The sequence below is a fragment of the Grus americana genome, chromosome Z (genome assembly GCF_028858705.1).
Source record: "Grus americana isolate bGruAme1 chromosome Z, bGruAme1.mat, whole genome shotgun sequence".
Taxonomy (NCBI): Eukaryota; Metazoa; Chordata; class Aves; order Gruiformes; family Gruidae; genus Grus; species Grus americana.
Genome location: NC_072891.1, coordinates 36404029 through 36420090, shown reverse-complemented (window position 1 = coordinate 36420090; position 16062 = coordinate 36404029). Strand labels below are relative to the sequence as shown.

The window sequence follows — 16062 nt, the reverse complement described above, 5'->3', positions numbered from 1 at the left end:
AAATGTCATTGTCTTTCATGCTTAGTGAGATAAGGTATTTGAAGTAAGTAATACTGCTAGTGGAAACTCTCCTTAATAAATTTAACAACATCCTTCAGCTTCCTCCACTGCAAATCACTTCAAACTTCAACTCTGTTGCAAGTCATCCTCTTTGACATCCATTTTCACTGTTATATTTTCAACAATGGTCTCTGACATTTCTACCAGTTTTGTAGCTTGCATCTTTTTGGTTCTTCTCCCGCCTCTTGACATTTCTTATCACTTCCTCCCTAAATCTTCCTCAGAATCACAAGTGCTTCTATTTCTCAAAATATCAGTGAAGCAGCCTCTTTTTCTCAACTATCAATTCACAGAAGAATACTGAAAAGTGGAAACATAGTAGGGCTGAAGAGCAGACCCAAGCAGCAAAGCTTGCTTTAAATAAAAAATAAATAAAAGCTACTGAGCTCAAGTCACCACACATTACTAGCCTGCCATCACAAGGTTTCTTTCTCTTCCCATGTTAGATATCCACCTGGTTTGAAACCTCTTATTCTCTCTCTGCTCCTCGATTTGGTATCAAAGATTCTGATAACATCTTTTCCCTCATTATTTGTTATGTCTGGGGAAAATTCTAAATCCTGATGAAAAAGGATCTTCCTCTACTCTCACCTAGCATATTCAAAACTGAAAAATGCATTCTCTACCCTAAGATTATATTCAGGAAACAGCTAATGCCGGCTTTAAAATATTCTTATGATCTCTACCATAAATCAAAGTATTCCAGTATTTCTTCCTTCATTACTCCTATAGTCTGCAAACACCTCACAATAGTTAGAACTGCTGTCTCTTATGTATCATGTAAAATCCAGACACCTTACATATTACAGATATTGGTGTACACCACCCAGTCCGAAAAGCAGAAAACAGAAGTTACACCTTGAAGTTTCATCTTGAAAGTGTTTTCTGAGTGCCCTAAAATTCCAACGGACAGAGTAGTATGTGTGCATTTACTCCTATAATTTTATTTACAGAACAGCAAGATTTGGCTTATTCACCAAAAGATAAATTTCCGATGCCTATTTCAGAAGGATGATCATCTTACCTTTATAGTTTCACTTAAGACTTGGTTTTTATCTGCTTCTTCATTGGAGTACAATTCCAGTTTATTATTTAACTCCTGTAGCTGTTGTGCCTGTTCATTCAAAAGCATTTGCGCCTGATGTTCCCGATGTAATGCATTATTTAATTCTTCACATGCACTTTCAAACCTCTCATGGGTGATCAGTTTCTGATAAGGGAAATAAATTGTGTTTGATTGTGTAACTGTATTCACTTGTTTACATGCTTGATTTTCAGAGTTCCACTTGCAAACATAAAATTCTAAAACAAAAGCGTGCTAAAGATGAAAATTTAGGGGTTTTAACATGAAAACAAATGACTAAAGAATAAAACAGCAGACAACTTCATTCACTGTGTTTTTTCAAAAAAGCATGCAGGGTACTGCATACTGTAAACAGTATGCATTCATTATTCTATTCAAATTAGTACCCTAGGTTGTAAAGAATAGAAGGAAATATGCAGATCAATGCCCCACATTTCAGTGCATATCTTATTAACCCTTGTAAACGTCTTCCTGGACTTTTTCTCCCCTCCCGAAAACTTTCCAGAAAGAATCATAATGGTTTGGGTTGGAAGGGACCTCAGAGATCATCTAGTTCCAACCCCCTGCCATGGGCAGGGACATGCTCCACTAGACCAGGTTGCCCAAAGCCCCATCTAAAGAAGAAATAATTCTTCAAGCAAAATCATCACCTACATTTGAATGACAATCTAAAATGTGATAATTTCATCTAACTGTCCCAGAATTGTAAGAGAATAAAAGTCATTAAGAACAAAACTGAAGATGATCAGATGTGATCTTGTCCATCTGAGTAAAAAAATCTATTTTACCAGCTAGCAACAGGGAGGAAAATGGATGTGAAATCATCTACTAAATATTCTCTGCCTGGAAGTGTTTTGATTGGGACACACTGACAGGTCTACCAACCAGGCTTCAAGATCAACATTAGGCACAACTACAGAAAATGCTGCTCATTCTGGGACACAACTATTTCAGTTAGGCTGTGCACCTGTACAGCATGTATAAGAATCCTTATCCATTCACTTTCTCAGATAGGTCAATTCTGAATGCAACTTGTAGAAAATAAGCATAGGAGGAAAGATGCCGAGTGAACCTCCAGCATGCTGAAGCAAGATAAGCTTCTTCCCCTCCAAAAAGGACTAAAGGAACAATTCCATGAGGGAACAAACTGACAACCCACAAAAAGGCATCAATCCCCCAAACATCATGTCCATTACTTGCTATCCTGTGGTTTCAAGTCTGTGTTGGGTTTGCGTGGCAAGGTATTGGTAGCGCGGGGGCTACAGGGGTGGCTTCTGTGAGAAGCTGCTAGAAGCTCCCCCTGTGTCTGATAGAGCCAATGCCAGCCGGCTCCAAGACGGACCCGCCGCTGGCCAAGGCCAAGGCCAATCAGCGCCTCTGTGATAACATATTTAAGAAGAAGAAAAACACTTAGAGAGGGAGAGCTTTTGCAGCCGGAGAGAGGAGTGAGAAGATGTAAGAAACTCTGCAGACACCAAGGTCAGTGCAGATGGAGGGGGAGGAGGAGCTCCAGGCACCGGAGCAGAGATCCGCCTGCAGCCCGTGGTGAAGACCATGGTGAAGCAGGCTGTCCCCCTGCAGCCCATGGAGGAAGGATGAGGGGGTGTAGCGATTCCACCTGCAGCCCGTGGAGGACCCCACGCTGGAGCAGGTGGAGGCACCTGAAGGAGGCTGTGGCCCGTGGGAAGCCCACGCTGGAGCAAGTTCCAGGCCGGACCGGTGGACCCGTGAAGAGGGGAGCCCACGCCAGGGCAGGTTTGCTGGCAGGACTTGTGACCCCGTGGGGGACCCCACGCTGGAGCAGTTTGCTCCTGAAGGTCTACACCCCGTGAGAGGGACTCCATGCTGGAGCAGGGGAACGATGAAAGGAGTCCTCCCCCTGAGGATGAAGAAGCGGCAGAAACACCGTGTGATGAACTGACCGTAACCCCCATTCCCTGTCCCCCTGTGCCGCTGAGGGGGGAAAAGGTTGAAGCCGGGAGTGAAGTTGAGCCCGGGAAGATGGGAGGGGTGGGGGGAAGTGTTTTAAGAGTTGATTTTATTTCTCATTCCTCTACTCTGTTTTGCCTAGTAATAAATCAGATTAATTCCCTCTCTAAGTTTGGTCTGTTTTGCTCGTGACAACAATTAGTGAGTGATCTCTCCCTGTCCTTATCTCGACCTACAAGCATTTCGTTATGCCTTTTTCTCCCCTGTTTGGTGAATGAGGGGAGTGAGAGAGCGGCTCTGGTGGGCACCTGGCCTCCAGCCAGGGTCAACCCACCACAAAGTCGTTAAGCAACCTTTTCATTCTCTTCTCATTCCTGCCAAACAGTGCTATTTACAGGTTAGTGAACCCATAGTGTTTAAGTAAATTGATCAGCAAGAGCAAAGGGTCAGAGGAATTTGGTGCATATGTGCTACTGAGAATGCAGAAGGAAGCTTTTTTTTTTCCTTGCCATAAACTTGCTCCTTCAAGGAAACAGCCACACTAAAATTTGCACTGACTAGCTCAGGATATAACCCATACTCACAGATACAGTAAAATGTCTGTCATAATATCCAGTAATATCCGTGCAGAGTTTAAAATAGTGTATCTATGCTTTATGAACTTCTCATGAACATACTTATTGGATACCCTCATTCCAGCTGACTTTACTCTGTTGAAGTGAAATACTTAAATCCTGTTAGGATATATAAATCACACCTCACATCACCATTTTCATCATATGGAAGAAAATCTGGCTTGCTGAAGATCAAACATGTAACTTACACAGAATACCTCATTGTACAAATCAAAGAGAAACTCCTGTGTTTTCTGGAAAGTTCTGTAAATAGTAGATTGATCTTATACTTGTTTTTCAAAAGAACACAAATAAAACCATGTGTAAAAAGGAGGATCTCTTGTAAGCAGTTTCCTCTAAATCAGATACACTTACAGATTGCTTAAAAATATTTAATTGTTCTCGCAGGCTCTGGGCTTTGTCAGCTTCTTTTTTCATCTCACTGAAATTCCATTTGAATTCTGCAAGTTTTAGGCGCAGTGAGCGGCGCTCCACCTCTGCTGTATGAAGTCTTTGTGTAAATTCAAATATTTGCTTCTGCAAGGATGCTATGCTTTTCTGTTAGTAAACAAAACCATATGCTATAAAACATGCTATTTTAGCAATAAAATCAATCACATTTAATACCCAAGCAAATTAGACAAAGCTGTCATTTTGTCCTCCATCTCTAAAAGACACACAAGTGCAAAAATGTGAACCTGTTTCACAACACTGTTGAGGGTTACTGAAAACTCTTGGTTTTGGGGAAGTATCTGTTTTCATGTAAGGCCCACAATAAAAGACAGATTATAGGAGAAAGAGTTTATGCTTTCATTTTAAGGGAAGAAGGTTATCTTTACTGAAAAACATAACAGTGAGCAGGACAAAAAAGAAGAAAAAAAAGAAAAGAAAAAAGAAGAATCTTAACTTTTAGTTAAAGACAAAAGCAAGTTTGTTATAAAGCAAATACAATTTTGATAGAACTTGAAAAAAATCTTTTCCTTGGATACATCAAATCTCAAATTCTTTGACAACAAAAGATGTATTTATGCTCTAATGCTTTTGGATGTTGCAAATCAGCTTCTGATTCTCTATACAGCTGAGTTCAATGTAACTGACTCTTAAACAATCTGAAACAAAATTGATGGTACTATCAAGAGAGGTTCACCATAACACTTATGCTGTGAACCTACTGTTTACATGAAGTAGCATCATTAATATGCATACCATAATGGGTAGTCTGTCACACAATCCAGCTTCCAGGGCCTGGGTATTTATTTTATGAAGTCCATGAGCCAGCCTCTGTACCAAGGAATCTTTCTCCAGATAAGTAATGCTCCTAGTGTTGTGTAGAGGAACAGTCTCCATTATTACATCCAGCTTGTCCATAAGTTTTGAAAAGGAGTTCCTGGCTGCACTTGCAAGTAAGTGTCCAGAAACCCAGGGCTTTGGATCTTTAAGATTAACAACAAAAATGAAACATCAAGTAGGTTATTAGTTTTGGGGTTTTTCAGTGGAAAAAAGCAACAACAACAAATAGCATCTTTAAAATACTCAGTAGGAAATTTCCGTTAAAGAGTAGAAGCTTGAACTCACAGGACTGTCTCAGAAAGGCTTTAGGATAAATTCTGTATTAGCAATGAACACTCCACTCCTATCAATCTTTGTATGGAAGGGTAGGATAGGATTCTAAAGAAAAGGGTTTGTTTGTCAAAGAATAATTTACCAGTTGTTTTTATGTTCTCCTCCAATACTATACTTTCTTAAGTCTTTCTTGGGTGTTCTAATTTTGTAATTCAGAAAACATGTAAGACAGATGCAAGCAAATGCAAGCCAGGTCAAGTATGTCAGATGTGATAGCACATGGTAAATCACTTTATCGCAATATTTACAATGCAAATTTCTGAGGGTTTCCTGACTCCTCTTCCCTCCCCTCTATAGATGTCTAAATCATTTGCTATTCAAAATTAGTGAGGCTTGGTACCTTAATGCCATACTATTTATATTCTGAGACAAGAGAATATAATTTACCTTATTCCAAGGCAATTAAAATTTTACAGCTACAATTACTTATTTCCCCACAGGATTTTGGTAATCATCCTTCTCATATAATGGACTTAAGGCCCCAGCACACCCAACATGTCCTGCTTACTGCTAGATTCGTCAGGTCTGTAATTAATAATTGTGTTTAATGTTGATAAATAAAATTGTCAGTGCTCCTTCCACTAATTGGTATTCCAGATAACAGTTAATAGGTTTATTTATGCCTTAATAAAAGTCTTGTAATTTAGTTTTCCCTCTGCTAGGCAGGTCTTAATCTGTCATTACTTGTCTTATGATACTTATCAGTGTAAGATGACAAGCATGGAAGAGCTTATTTACATTCAGTAGTACAGCAGATCTCCTGTTGCTGCAGTGAATTAAAATATTTACTTAAGAACATAAACAGAATAAAAGAACCACAGCTTTTTTCAGTTAAATAATTTCTTTTTATATATTATGAGGATAAAGCCAAAGGTTCAAAGCAAACAAAACATGTCTATTGATATTTTTAGATTACAATTCTTATCATACAGAATTTATCATTTAGACATAGGAGATGAAATTTATGTGGAAGCAAAAAAAAAAAAGCACATGATAAAGTCAAATATTCTTTTTTCAGAGCCACTCTTCCTGCTTGGTTTCAAAATACCACCATTTCAAAGGTCCCAGTGCTTAACTAGAGTACCGTTTTTGAGTACATGCTCTCCATAACCCCAGCTAGTAGTAAATCTGTCTTTTCTTCATGTCTAAGATAGCACTCTGTCTATTCATCTTCAAAGCTAAAATCTTATCCAGAATTTTTATCTTGCACTTCAACTAACAAAACATCCTTTGAAATAAAAAAAAAAAAACATTATTCTTATCATACCCAGAAGAAACTGATATTGCAATGCTCTGTTTACTTTGGCCAAGGCTCCTCCCTTTTCCTTATGTTGGTTCTATATTACTGATCACATAAAAGATAAGTTACCTTCATAATTTTAACTGATTATATTGTCCCATCTGTCTTTCAGCTTCAAAGACCACCTCTTTTCTCTAGTCATGATGCATTGCCTAGTTTGACTGTTTAGATAAATTAACCTAAAATTAAAACTAGAACATTTGTACTGTCTTCCATGTAAGATGACACCAAAACCTTCTAAAAAAAAACCCCTCTCCTTTGCCATGATTTTTGGCAAATATCAAAACAAGGATACTGTCAATGATCTACTGTTCAAATCATGACCTCTTTTTATTTTTTTTATGAAGAGCAGTTTGTGGTAAATATACAGAAATATATTGATGCAAGTTACTGACTGCTTTGAAAGATGAAATGAGAATATAATGCAATTCCACAAGAAACTATCTATAATAACTGGAAAAAGAATATATGGTTTAAGTGTATACATTTTAAGTACCTGCCCATGAAGGATCAAGGAATTACATTAAAAGCATTAAATTATGTATATTGCAATGTGTATAAGAAATTAACAACACAAATACACATATCACAAAGAGCAATTAATTCTTACATTAAACAAACAAAAAGACAATGAAAAGTGAAAAATCTTACTTAACTGACAGATGAAGAAAGAATTCTTGTTTACTCTGTTTTGGTGAAATAGGTCAGCAGGATGAGCTTAGTAGTACTGCACAAGACTAAAATTTTCATGCTAAGATTCAAAAGCTTTGTGTATGCAACAGCTGATGATATTTGTATTCAAAAAGCTTGACCTTTACTTTCTCTGGTTTATTGCACTACAGATTCTGGTCAAACAAACCTACAAAACTAACCTTACAAAAAACCAAACCAAACCAGGAAACCTCAGCACCTGTATTCAAATTCAAGCTAAGAGATCATTCCAAGACATGCTGGAATGAGAATCAAACTAATGAACAGTGTGAAGGGAATTGATCATGAATATCAATCCCAAACCACATTTTTAAAAGTTAAAAGCTCAAGAAATGTGCCTCAAATCCCCAGCATGCACAAGTACAAAAGTTCCAGTGTTATCTCAGTGATCTGGATTTGGTTTCTTTCAACTGCCTCAAATGGTTCCTCAGAAGCTAGCCATCTTTGCAATTTTTAAGACACTGAACTATTCCATATGGTAGATCCAGATAGCACCTTCTTGTGCCTACTCTCTCCTGTGATGTACAATCTAATTTGGAACTGCCATTATTTCGAGATCTGAACAGAGCAGATGCCTCTCAGTTTGCCTATTTACATTTAAAAAAAAAATTCAAAATCATTTAAATCAGTTTGAAGGTTTAAATCATATTTGAAATATGACTTAGAGAACATAAAATAATTTCCTAAGTATGCAAGCTTTCTTTCAAATATATTCCTTCAGAGCCTTATCACTTCGATGTCTTCTGGAAATTTCATGTCAAACTTTAAATTATTTATTACTATTTTTTGAACCAAAGATTCTTGTGAGACTTTTGATCTCATGAGCAACAGAATTCCAAGTAATACACGGGCAGTTCGATCTTGAAGTTCTGTGAAAATTATTTAAAATAAAGATAAGCTATGAATCACCAAACTGACTGTGGCCACAACATTCTCGGCATGGCCCTTCCTAATTCTCAAAATCAAAACTGTGTTGAGTGCAGAGATATCAGGTAAAAAGAGTCCACCACAATTCTCAAATACTTCAGTACCAACAAAATGTCATGAGGTTTAGGGTATTCTAACTAGTCACTTCAGCACATCAATGATGCTGTAAAGTTTCTCTTCATTCTTTTTCAATTTGTTGTTCTTATTCAACGCTTTATATACCAGAATATCTGCAGTATAAACCTTGCAAATATTCTGAAATACACATCAAATTTTGTTCTGTAAGGATGTAACTTTAAGTTATTGAAAACAGGATGATCAAAGAAGACAGCACCTGAAACTGAACTGAAACACTTTTGATTCAATGGTTGATTTCTAGTACCAGTTTACTGTTCAGCCTTCTGGAAAACGTATAACCTTTTCTCTGTCCTGCTATTTCCCTTTATTCATATAAATTATCCTTCCATTAATATCCTTTAATCTGTGACAGAATTGTTGGGACTTTGAAACTACCAGGTACCAAAGAACTAAGGATGAGAGCAATGCAGAGGAACCAAATCATATCTTATATTGGTCCTCACTGCAAAGATATTAAGGAAGATAGTTAACAGCTGAGAATAAAGAGGTGACATTTCCAGAGATTGGCACTAAAATTTTCCATAGGCATAGCAGAATTCTTTACAAGGAAAGACTAAGAAAATTAGGGGATCTAGACACAAATCTAATTAAGCATTTACTTAAGAGAGGGAACACAGCAGAGACATAAAATAAAGACTGCTATACATCATGTAAATTGAGAGCATTTTATTTCTCTCTCAAAAGACACAAGATAGCAAGTAAACCTGATGAAAACGGTATCCATCAAATTCAATTGTTTTCCAGATTTGGAAATTCTAGATTCATATCATATAAGACACAATAGGAAATTATTTCCTTTCAGTCAGCAGCGGCAATGTCCCTGGTTGAGTATGTGCCAGTTTCAGGGCCTGCACTTAAGAAATACGCAGATTAAATACACAGAAATGACGTAGATTTTCTCTATGGCAAAAAAAAATAGATTGAGCTTCAGTAAAATACTTTTCAAAGATTAGAAGAGTGGAACAACTTAGCTAGGAAGCTTGTAAATATTACTTCATTGGAAGCTTTTAAGAACAGGTTAGCCAAATATCTATTGGCAAGGTGTAGATTTTTTTTTCTATCTCACAACAAAGCAGGCAAAACTGTTTATATGCTTTCTAGAAGCACTCACCAGCCTTTTGTTTCCATGACTCTATATACCAAAATGATAAAGTATCACATCACTAATTCAAGAAAATTAATCTGTTCTAACAATATAGCTCTCCAGAGATTTGATCCAGAATAGTTTAGATAAAATCCTGAAAATGGAAATGATGTAACCACCCTGATTATTTTTTTTAATCTTCTACTATAAGAATTTACTTTTGAAATTACCTGTTTTGTTAACAACATCCTGTAATTCAGTGACAGAACTGATTATTGCAGCAAGGAGGTTAGAACTAGTAAACCAGTTGAGTGCTTCAACACAGTGAATTTGTTCCTCTTTGTGACCTGTGAAACAGAATTGTAGGTAGCAATAAAACTAAGTAACTTAGATATGGCACACTACTATCTCCAGCTTTTTCAGAAAACTAAGTATAGAAGCCACAAACTAGTTCTTATTTCAGGATAATTTAGACTGTATTAAATATACTTCCAGAACTACTAAATCAGAAAAGTAGATGGATCTTCTAGTTTGGGAAACATTTTTTTATACCATTTATCCTTGTAGGGGGAAACATGAGCTGGTCTGGTAACAGAAAGGGACAGGAAGACTACATAATCTCTAAAGACAAATTTAGAAATTCTATACTAATATTTTACCTCAATCAGAAAGCAACTTTTTGCATTTTTAGTAGGAAATAAATATTAAAAGTGATTAATAAAAGAAGAGGAACTATCTTTTAAAAAATGTTGATGGTCAATTATTTAAGAACATTACAACATATTTACCACAGAGAAGATGCGTTAACAACTGTTTCTGAAATCCATAATACAAATGTCAAGGATATTAAACAGTATGAGTTCACGTGTGGTGTTGTAACTTTTCTTTCAATGCTTAACAGACTAAGCATTTCCTTTTAGGGGAAATTACATTTGTCAAGAAATCCAGAAATCCCAAATTCAGAAATTACATTTGTCAAAATGTCATTAAATTTGTCTTTATGCTCTATTAATAATAACATTGCTATTTGTTATTCACTAACCATGTAATTTTACATAACACTTATCAAAGAAGAAAACAATTAGCTTACTTGACAGATTACGCTTGCCTTTGGAGTCTCCTATACAAACTAGAATTCCAATGCCTTCTTTGAAGCCATTTACCCAGGAGAAGAGGGAACTAGAAGATTGAGCTAAAAGTTTAAGTCTGTTAGCTGCCAAAACTGCAATCACACCTCTTCGGAATACATGAATCAGGCCTTTAAATTTTCTTTTCTTCAGTTTTGCTTCATCTTGATTATTTTCCTCTACATCAGAGAGAGCATGAACTAGGGTCCTAATCTCCTGGTTCACTAATTCATAAATGTTAACCTGATCCTGGAGAAGGTCTCTTTGTGAAGACATAGCACACAATCGGCCATAGAGAGGATACAGGGCACCTGCCAATAGTGCACAGGCTGCCAGGAGAGATGAATGCTCCTTCTGAACCTGTGTTAATGTATTTTTCACAGAAACATTTTCAAGGGTCAATTTCTCCTGTCTTTTTTCAAGGACATAAATTTTATCCTTGTTTTTCTCTGCTGTTTCCTGGTATTCCTGGGATAAGGGGAAAAAACAAACAAAACCAGAAGAAATATTAACTAGAAGGTTTTTTTTGTAAATAAAATCATTTTTACCTAGACAAAAGCTAAAAGAAAATTAGTAATATTTTTTCAGATTCAAGTAATACATTAAAGGAATAAAAAATATTAGTAATGACTGTCAAAGTATCTCTCCTAGCAGCTGCAGAACCAGATATATGAAAACAAATCAATAGCACGAGGAAAATTTGCACAACCTTCAACTACAAATGGAGTCCAGATTTCTGACTATAATCCACTAGTACTGCTATAGCCCACAGAAGATTCAACAGTACCTGGTTATCCACAACACAGTTTTATGAGCTGGCTTAACAATAAGCAATTACATGCTCCAATTTCAGAAAGAGCATTGCTCTTCAAAGCAGAAAAGAAAGTTAGTGTACGAGAGAGGAAAAAAACCAAGGAAGACTCTGGAAGATAAACCTAGACAGATTGGCAGCAGCTGGGAAAGGGGAAGTAAAGGTGATCTCTTAATTACTTTGTAATCAACCCCCTACTTATATATTCACAGATTAATTAGGTCTCATACAGAATTGAGTTTTCAAAAGAACAGTGTAATACAGATATTGTTATTTTGACTAGTGCTATTACAGATATTTTCAACTTGCAGACCTTTTCCCCGCCCCTGCCCCCATACACCCTGAAAGAGGGAGATTTAAAACAGTAAACCGGTGTAGCAAAATTAAGACACTAACAAGCCAGGGAATGCCAGGACTAAGTTTAGACTATGCGGATTGGTTGCCTTTGATAACATGCAGTTCTCATACAGGAATCAAGACTCTGCACTGGTACCTTAGAGACTTAGACTGGCTTCATGATGCATGAGAGTCATCTGTGATTGGAACAACCACTTGAGGCTACATTTAAACAGGATCCAGTGGTATAAGGAGGTAATAAATGTTAGGCACTGTGCACAAAGAACACACAGGCTCAAATAAATGCTTAAGCTCCAGTTACAATACATGGACACAAAAATTAATGGAATGACAAGTCCATATGAAGAAGAAAAGAGAGGATTATGCTAAGCTTCAGCTACCTCTCAGAGCTATAAACCATTTTGTTAAAAATGGAGTGAGGTTATTCCTATTAGCAGTGGCCAAAAGAGAAGTGAAATGGTGTCATCCAGCCACTTTCCCATGTGTTCTATTTGGTACAGATCCCAAGCAAGTGGCAAGGGGAGCACCCTAGTTTCTTCTCCCTCCTCCATTTTGCAAGCATAGCAGGGGGGGAAAAAATTACATAGCTACAATGGAAATAAAAGATTCCACGCTTCCACAGAGACATACCCTAGTCAGTTCAGAATGTCTTTGACCAAATAAATATTTTATTTTTTTTTTAAAAGGAAGAATTTGTTGTATTATTAAAATACTTTCAATGATATAAACTAAAAGATTTAATTACAAAATGCAATTTACAGGCTTCATATGTCACTTTACTACTTTAAAATTAAGTATGAACGTGTACAATACTTTCACTGCTACTGCATTATTTACAGTGTTTGATTTTTATAGATTTTTTTTATAGAAAAAACCCTGATAGCATGACTGGAAGAAACTGAAAAGGTAAGCTGAATTTAGAAAACAACTTACGGTTTCTGGCCATCACAGGTGAAAGGCCAATATCTGAGTAAACAAAGTGTGATCCCTACAGGGCTGTTGGGCAGCAACACTAACATTCAGTGCTCTGGCTAATTAAAGCTTATTTTTTAAAAAAAAGCTTAGTGTTTTATGCTTATGGTTATCTGGTAATATGCAAAAGTGAACAAGACAATGTCTGACTACAGAAATAGGAAAGTTTTGTAGGAAAATACACCTTGTTGGTTTCATCAGCTAGTAATTGCTTTTGTATTACTCCACACTGTTTCTAGTGTTTTCTTCGAAGCTTAAAAGCACAGTTTTTGAAAGGGACATAGAATTCTCTTCCTAAACATTGGCAAGCCAACTTCCTTCGGTGTTTGAGCTTTGAGAGACACCTCACTGGGTTGCAGAGCTTGGCGGATTCCAAGAATCCTTAACAAAAAAAATCAGGTGCTACTAGCACACTATTTTATCCTACTTCTTACTGGGTTCTTACCCATTATTCTGGCATGAAAACAGAACTGGAAACTAGAAATATAATGACACTATGACTTCAAAAGGTTTTCCTGTATTTCAGCTGTTTTATTTTTCTAAATATATGCATCTATACATCTAAATAAACAACATCAACACTACTGTCCTCCATTTCTTTTCTGTGTTTTAAATACATGGCCCAGATACCTCTATCAAAGACACCTGGTATATATTAACAGTGTAGTTGCATGTACTTCTTTTGCACTGATTGCACTGACTTTCGATACAATTGCAAGATACCACTTTAGCTAATTCACCTGCCTTGCTGTAAAAGCAAGGCTTCCAAGAAACAACAACAAAAAAAAGCCAATGAAAGAATTTCTTTTCTCCCTAGAGGACTTTTTCCCTTTCCTATTTAGCAAACCTTTTATTTTTCTGTTGAAATTAACATTTTTAAAGTAGTTACAGGATTTTTCTCTTACAACATGTTTTTGCATATCATAACAAAACCCTTCTATTTTAAGGGGTTGCCACAAAAAATGGGGACAGATTAATAAACGTCTACATAATAAACAACTGATAGTTAAAATTCAGAGAACATTTCCTATGAGACTATGCACAGTCTGAATAAATAATTCGTGTGAGGCTAAGGAACAGGCATAGTAACATTTTCAAAATGGCACACTATCAAATCAAGAGGACTGCACTCCTGCTACAAAAGGCAAGGAAAAAGGATATGCATTTTAAGCTCCATTGACTCTCCTAACATGGAGACCACGGAAAAAGAAGAGCGGTATCTATAGAGTGGCTTGTTCATTGCTGATCTGCGATAAGGCTACTCTGGGAATTTCTGCCCTACAGAAAAACAGTGAAACTGCTTTCTGATTACACCATCCATCTGACCTACAGTAACAGCTGTGAAGTAGTACCTATTAACATCCATAGATCCTATCTTGGAGTCAGGGCCCCTGAACAGTACTGGCTGGGGTCAGAAGCAGTGGCAGGTGTCACTGCTACTAAAACCTTCAGATTTTGCAATGTTACATTTTAATCATAAGGAGATAGTTCTGAAAAACCCTAACTCTCAACTGCAGTTCTAAGAAACCAAAACAATAATTTCCAAGATACATTACTCATACTGCTGTGCAGTTAGAGCTCTGAGTTAACTCTTGAGAGTCTGAATTGACAGTCTTCAGTTTGCCTTCACACATGTACCAACAACTGGAAAAATGAAAGAAGTCCCAATCCAGGAGCTCTAAGAAAAAAATGTCTAGAAGGAGGCATGAACACTCGTTGACGATGAAGTTACAAAAAAAAAAAAAAAAAAGATGCATCCTATGCTGTACCATTAGCCTGGTGTATAACAGCAAAAATCACTTATCCTCCTTTTCCAGAAATGAATTAACAGCAAATTGCTACAGTTTCCTTGTAGTGCTAGACTAACTGTCCTAGAGTGATGAGACCCACAGTTCTACAATGAAATACAGAATACTACGAAATTATATTCCACTTACACTGATTATATGTGTCCTATAAAATTAATGAATAAAGCCTGCTAAAATAATTAAAGTTAAATGTTGCATTCTGTATCTTTATGGAAACACTGGCACTGTATAATGAATAAATTAATATCTAAATAATATCTAAAAGACCCTTTGAATTAATTCTGTAACTTGTGGCATATTTTTCCTTGTTTCCTATGGAAACAAGGCTACAACATTACTCTGTCTGCACACTTCTGATCCAACAGAGCAGTGATCTCGCAGACAAACATGGCTAACAGGCTCAAAATGCAATTGGTAATAGACAGTCAAGTCTTATGAAAAACAAGCAATCACAATTAGAACAGCCCTAACAGCATAGGCCCTATGGATCCCAGAAAAGGAAAGGCTTAATCTGGTACTTGCAGGTCCAAAGTCAGTCACAAATTAGAAATCCAGAAGAAATTAGCCTGTTTGCTTCCCAGATTGACACTGAATAATAAGGAAGGCAAAGCGGAACATGGGATGGAAAAAAGATGAGACAAAGTTTTGTTGAATGATCTAAGTGTACATAGACATTGCCTAGATTACAAGACTACCAGTTTGTACTCCAACACTACATAACCTGTGCCAGAAAACATGCCCAGACATTTCTAAGGGAAAGCATTACCCTTTTAGAAACCCAGTAGTCCTGTACAGCAAGTTGACAGATAAAGTCTTTTCCAGAAGACATGCCTAATGCATGCTCCACAAAAGAGAGCCATGTTTTCAGTACGTGCTCTGCTTGCTGTCTACACAACTGAGCTGAGAAGACTGGCAGGTTCAGCACCATCCCAAAGAATGGCACAGTACAGCACAGCACCAGTGCTCCACAATACGCTAGAATTCTGAAAGAGATAGAACCATAGAATCATTTTGGTTGGAAAAGACGCTTAATAACGTTGAGTCCAGCTATGAACCTAACATTGCCAAGTCCACCACTACACCATGCCCGTAAGCATCACACCTACACAGCTTTTAAATACCTCCAGGGATGGTGACTCAACCACTTCCCTGGGCAGCCTGTTCCAATGATTGACAACCCTTTCAGTGCAGAAATTTTTCTTAATATCCAATCCAAAACTCCCCTGGCGCAACTTGAGGCCATTTCCTCTTGTTCTATAGCTGACTCACACCTTTCTTTGGTGCAGCACCCATAGGAGGTAGAAATCTAAACTGTGTAACTCCACTTTTTCATTAGGAAGGAAACGTCAGGTTTAAAATTAACATCAAGCTTCCTCATGTCATCATTCTTTTTGTTGGCAATGATTTCATAAGACAAAACTACAGGATGTTGGGGGAATGTCTGGACGCCACTTACTCCACTCATAGGGGTATTTTTAGCATTGCCAATATCCAATGTGAAATGTAAGCATCAAGCA

The 16062-nt window shown here is 37.0% G+C and overlaps 1 protein-coding gene across 5 annotated transcripts in view; it reads right to left on the bottom strand.

Moving 5' to 3' along the window:
- CCDC171 (coiled-coil domain containing 171) overlaps positions 1-16062 on the bottom strand; it is a 153850-nt gene that overhangs the window by 74319 nt on the left and 63469 nt on the right. For all 5 annotated transcript variants that reach the window (XM_054809711.1, XM_054809710.1, XM_054809712.1 and 2 more), the window contains 5 exons: positions 10561-11065; positions 9701-9817; positions 4894-5120; positions 4063-4245; positions 1085-1270 (listed from right to left, as the gene is read on the bottom strand). In XM_054809711.1, the coding sequence (XP_054665686.1) occupies positions 1085-1270; positions 4063-4245; positions 4894-5120; positions 9701-9817; positions 10561-11065 (1218 nt within the window). The remainder of the gene's footprint in view (positions 1-1084; positions 1271-4062; positions 4246-4893; positions 5121-9700; positions 9818-10560; positions 11066-16062) is intronic.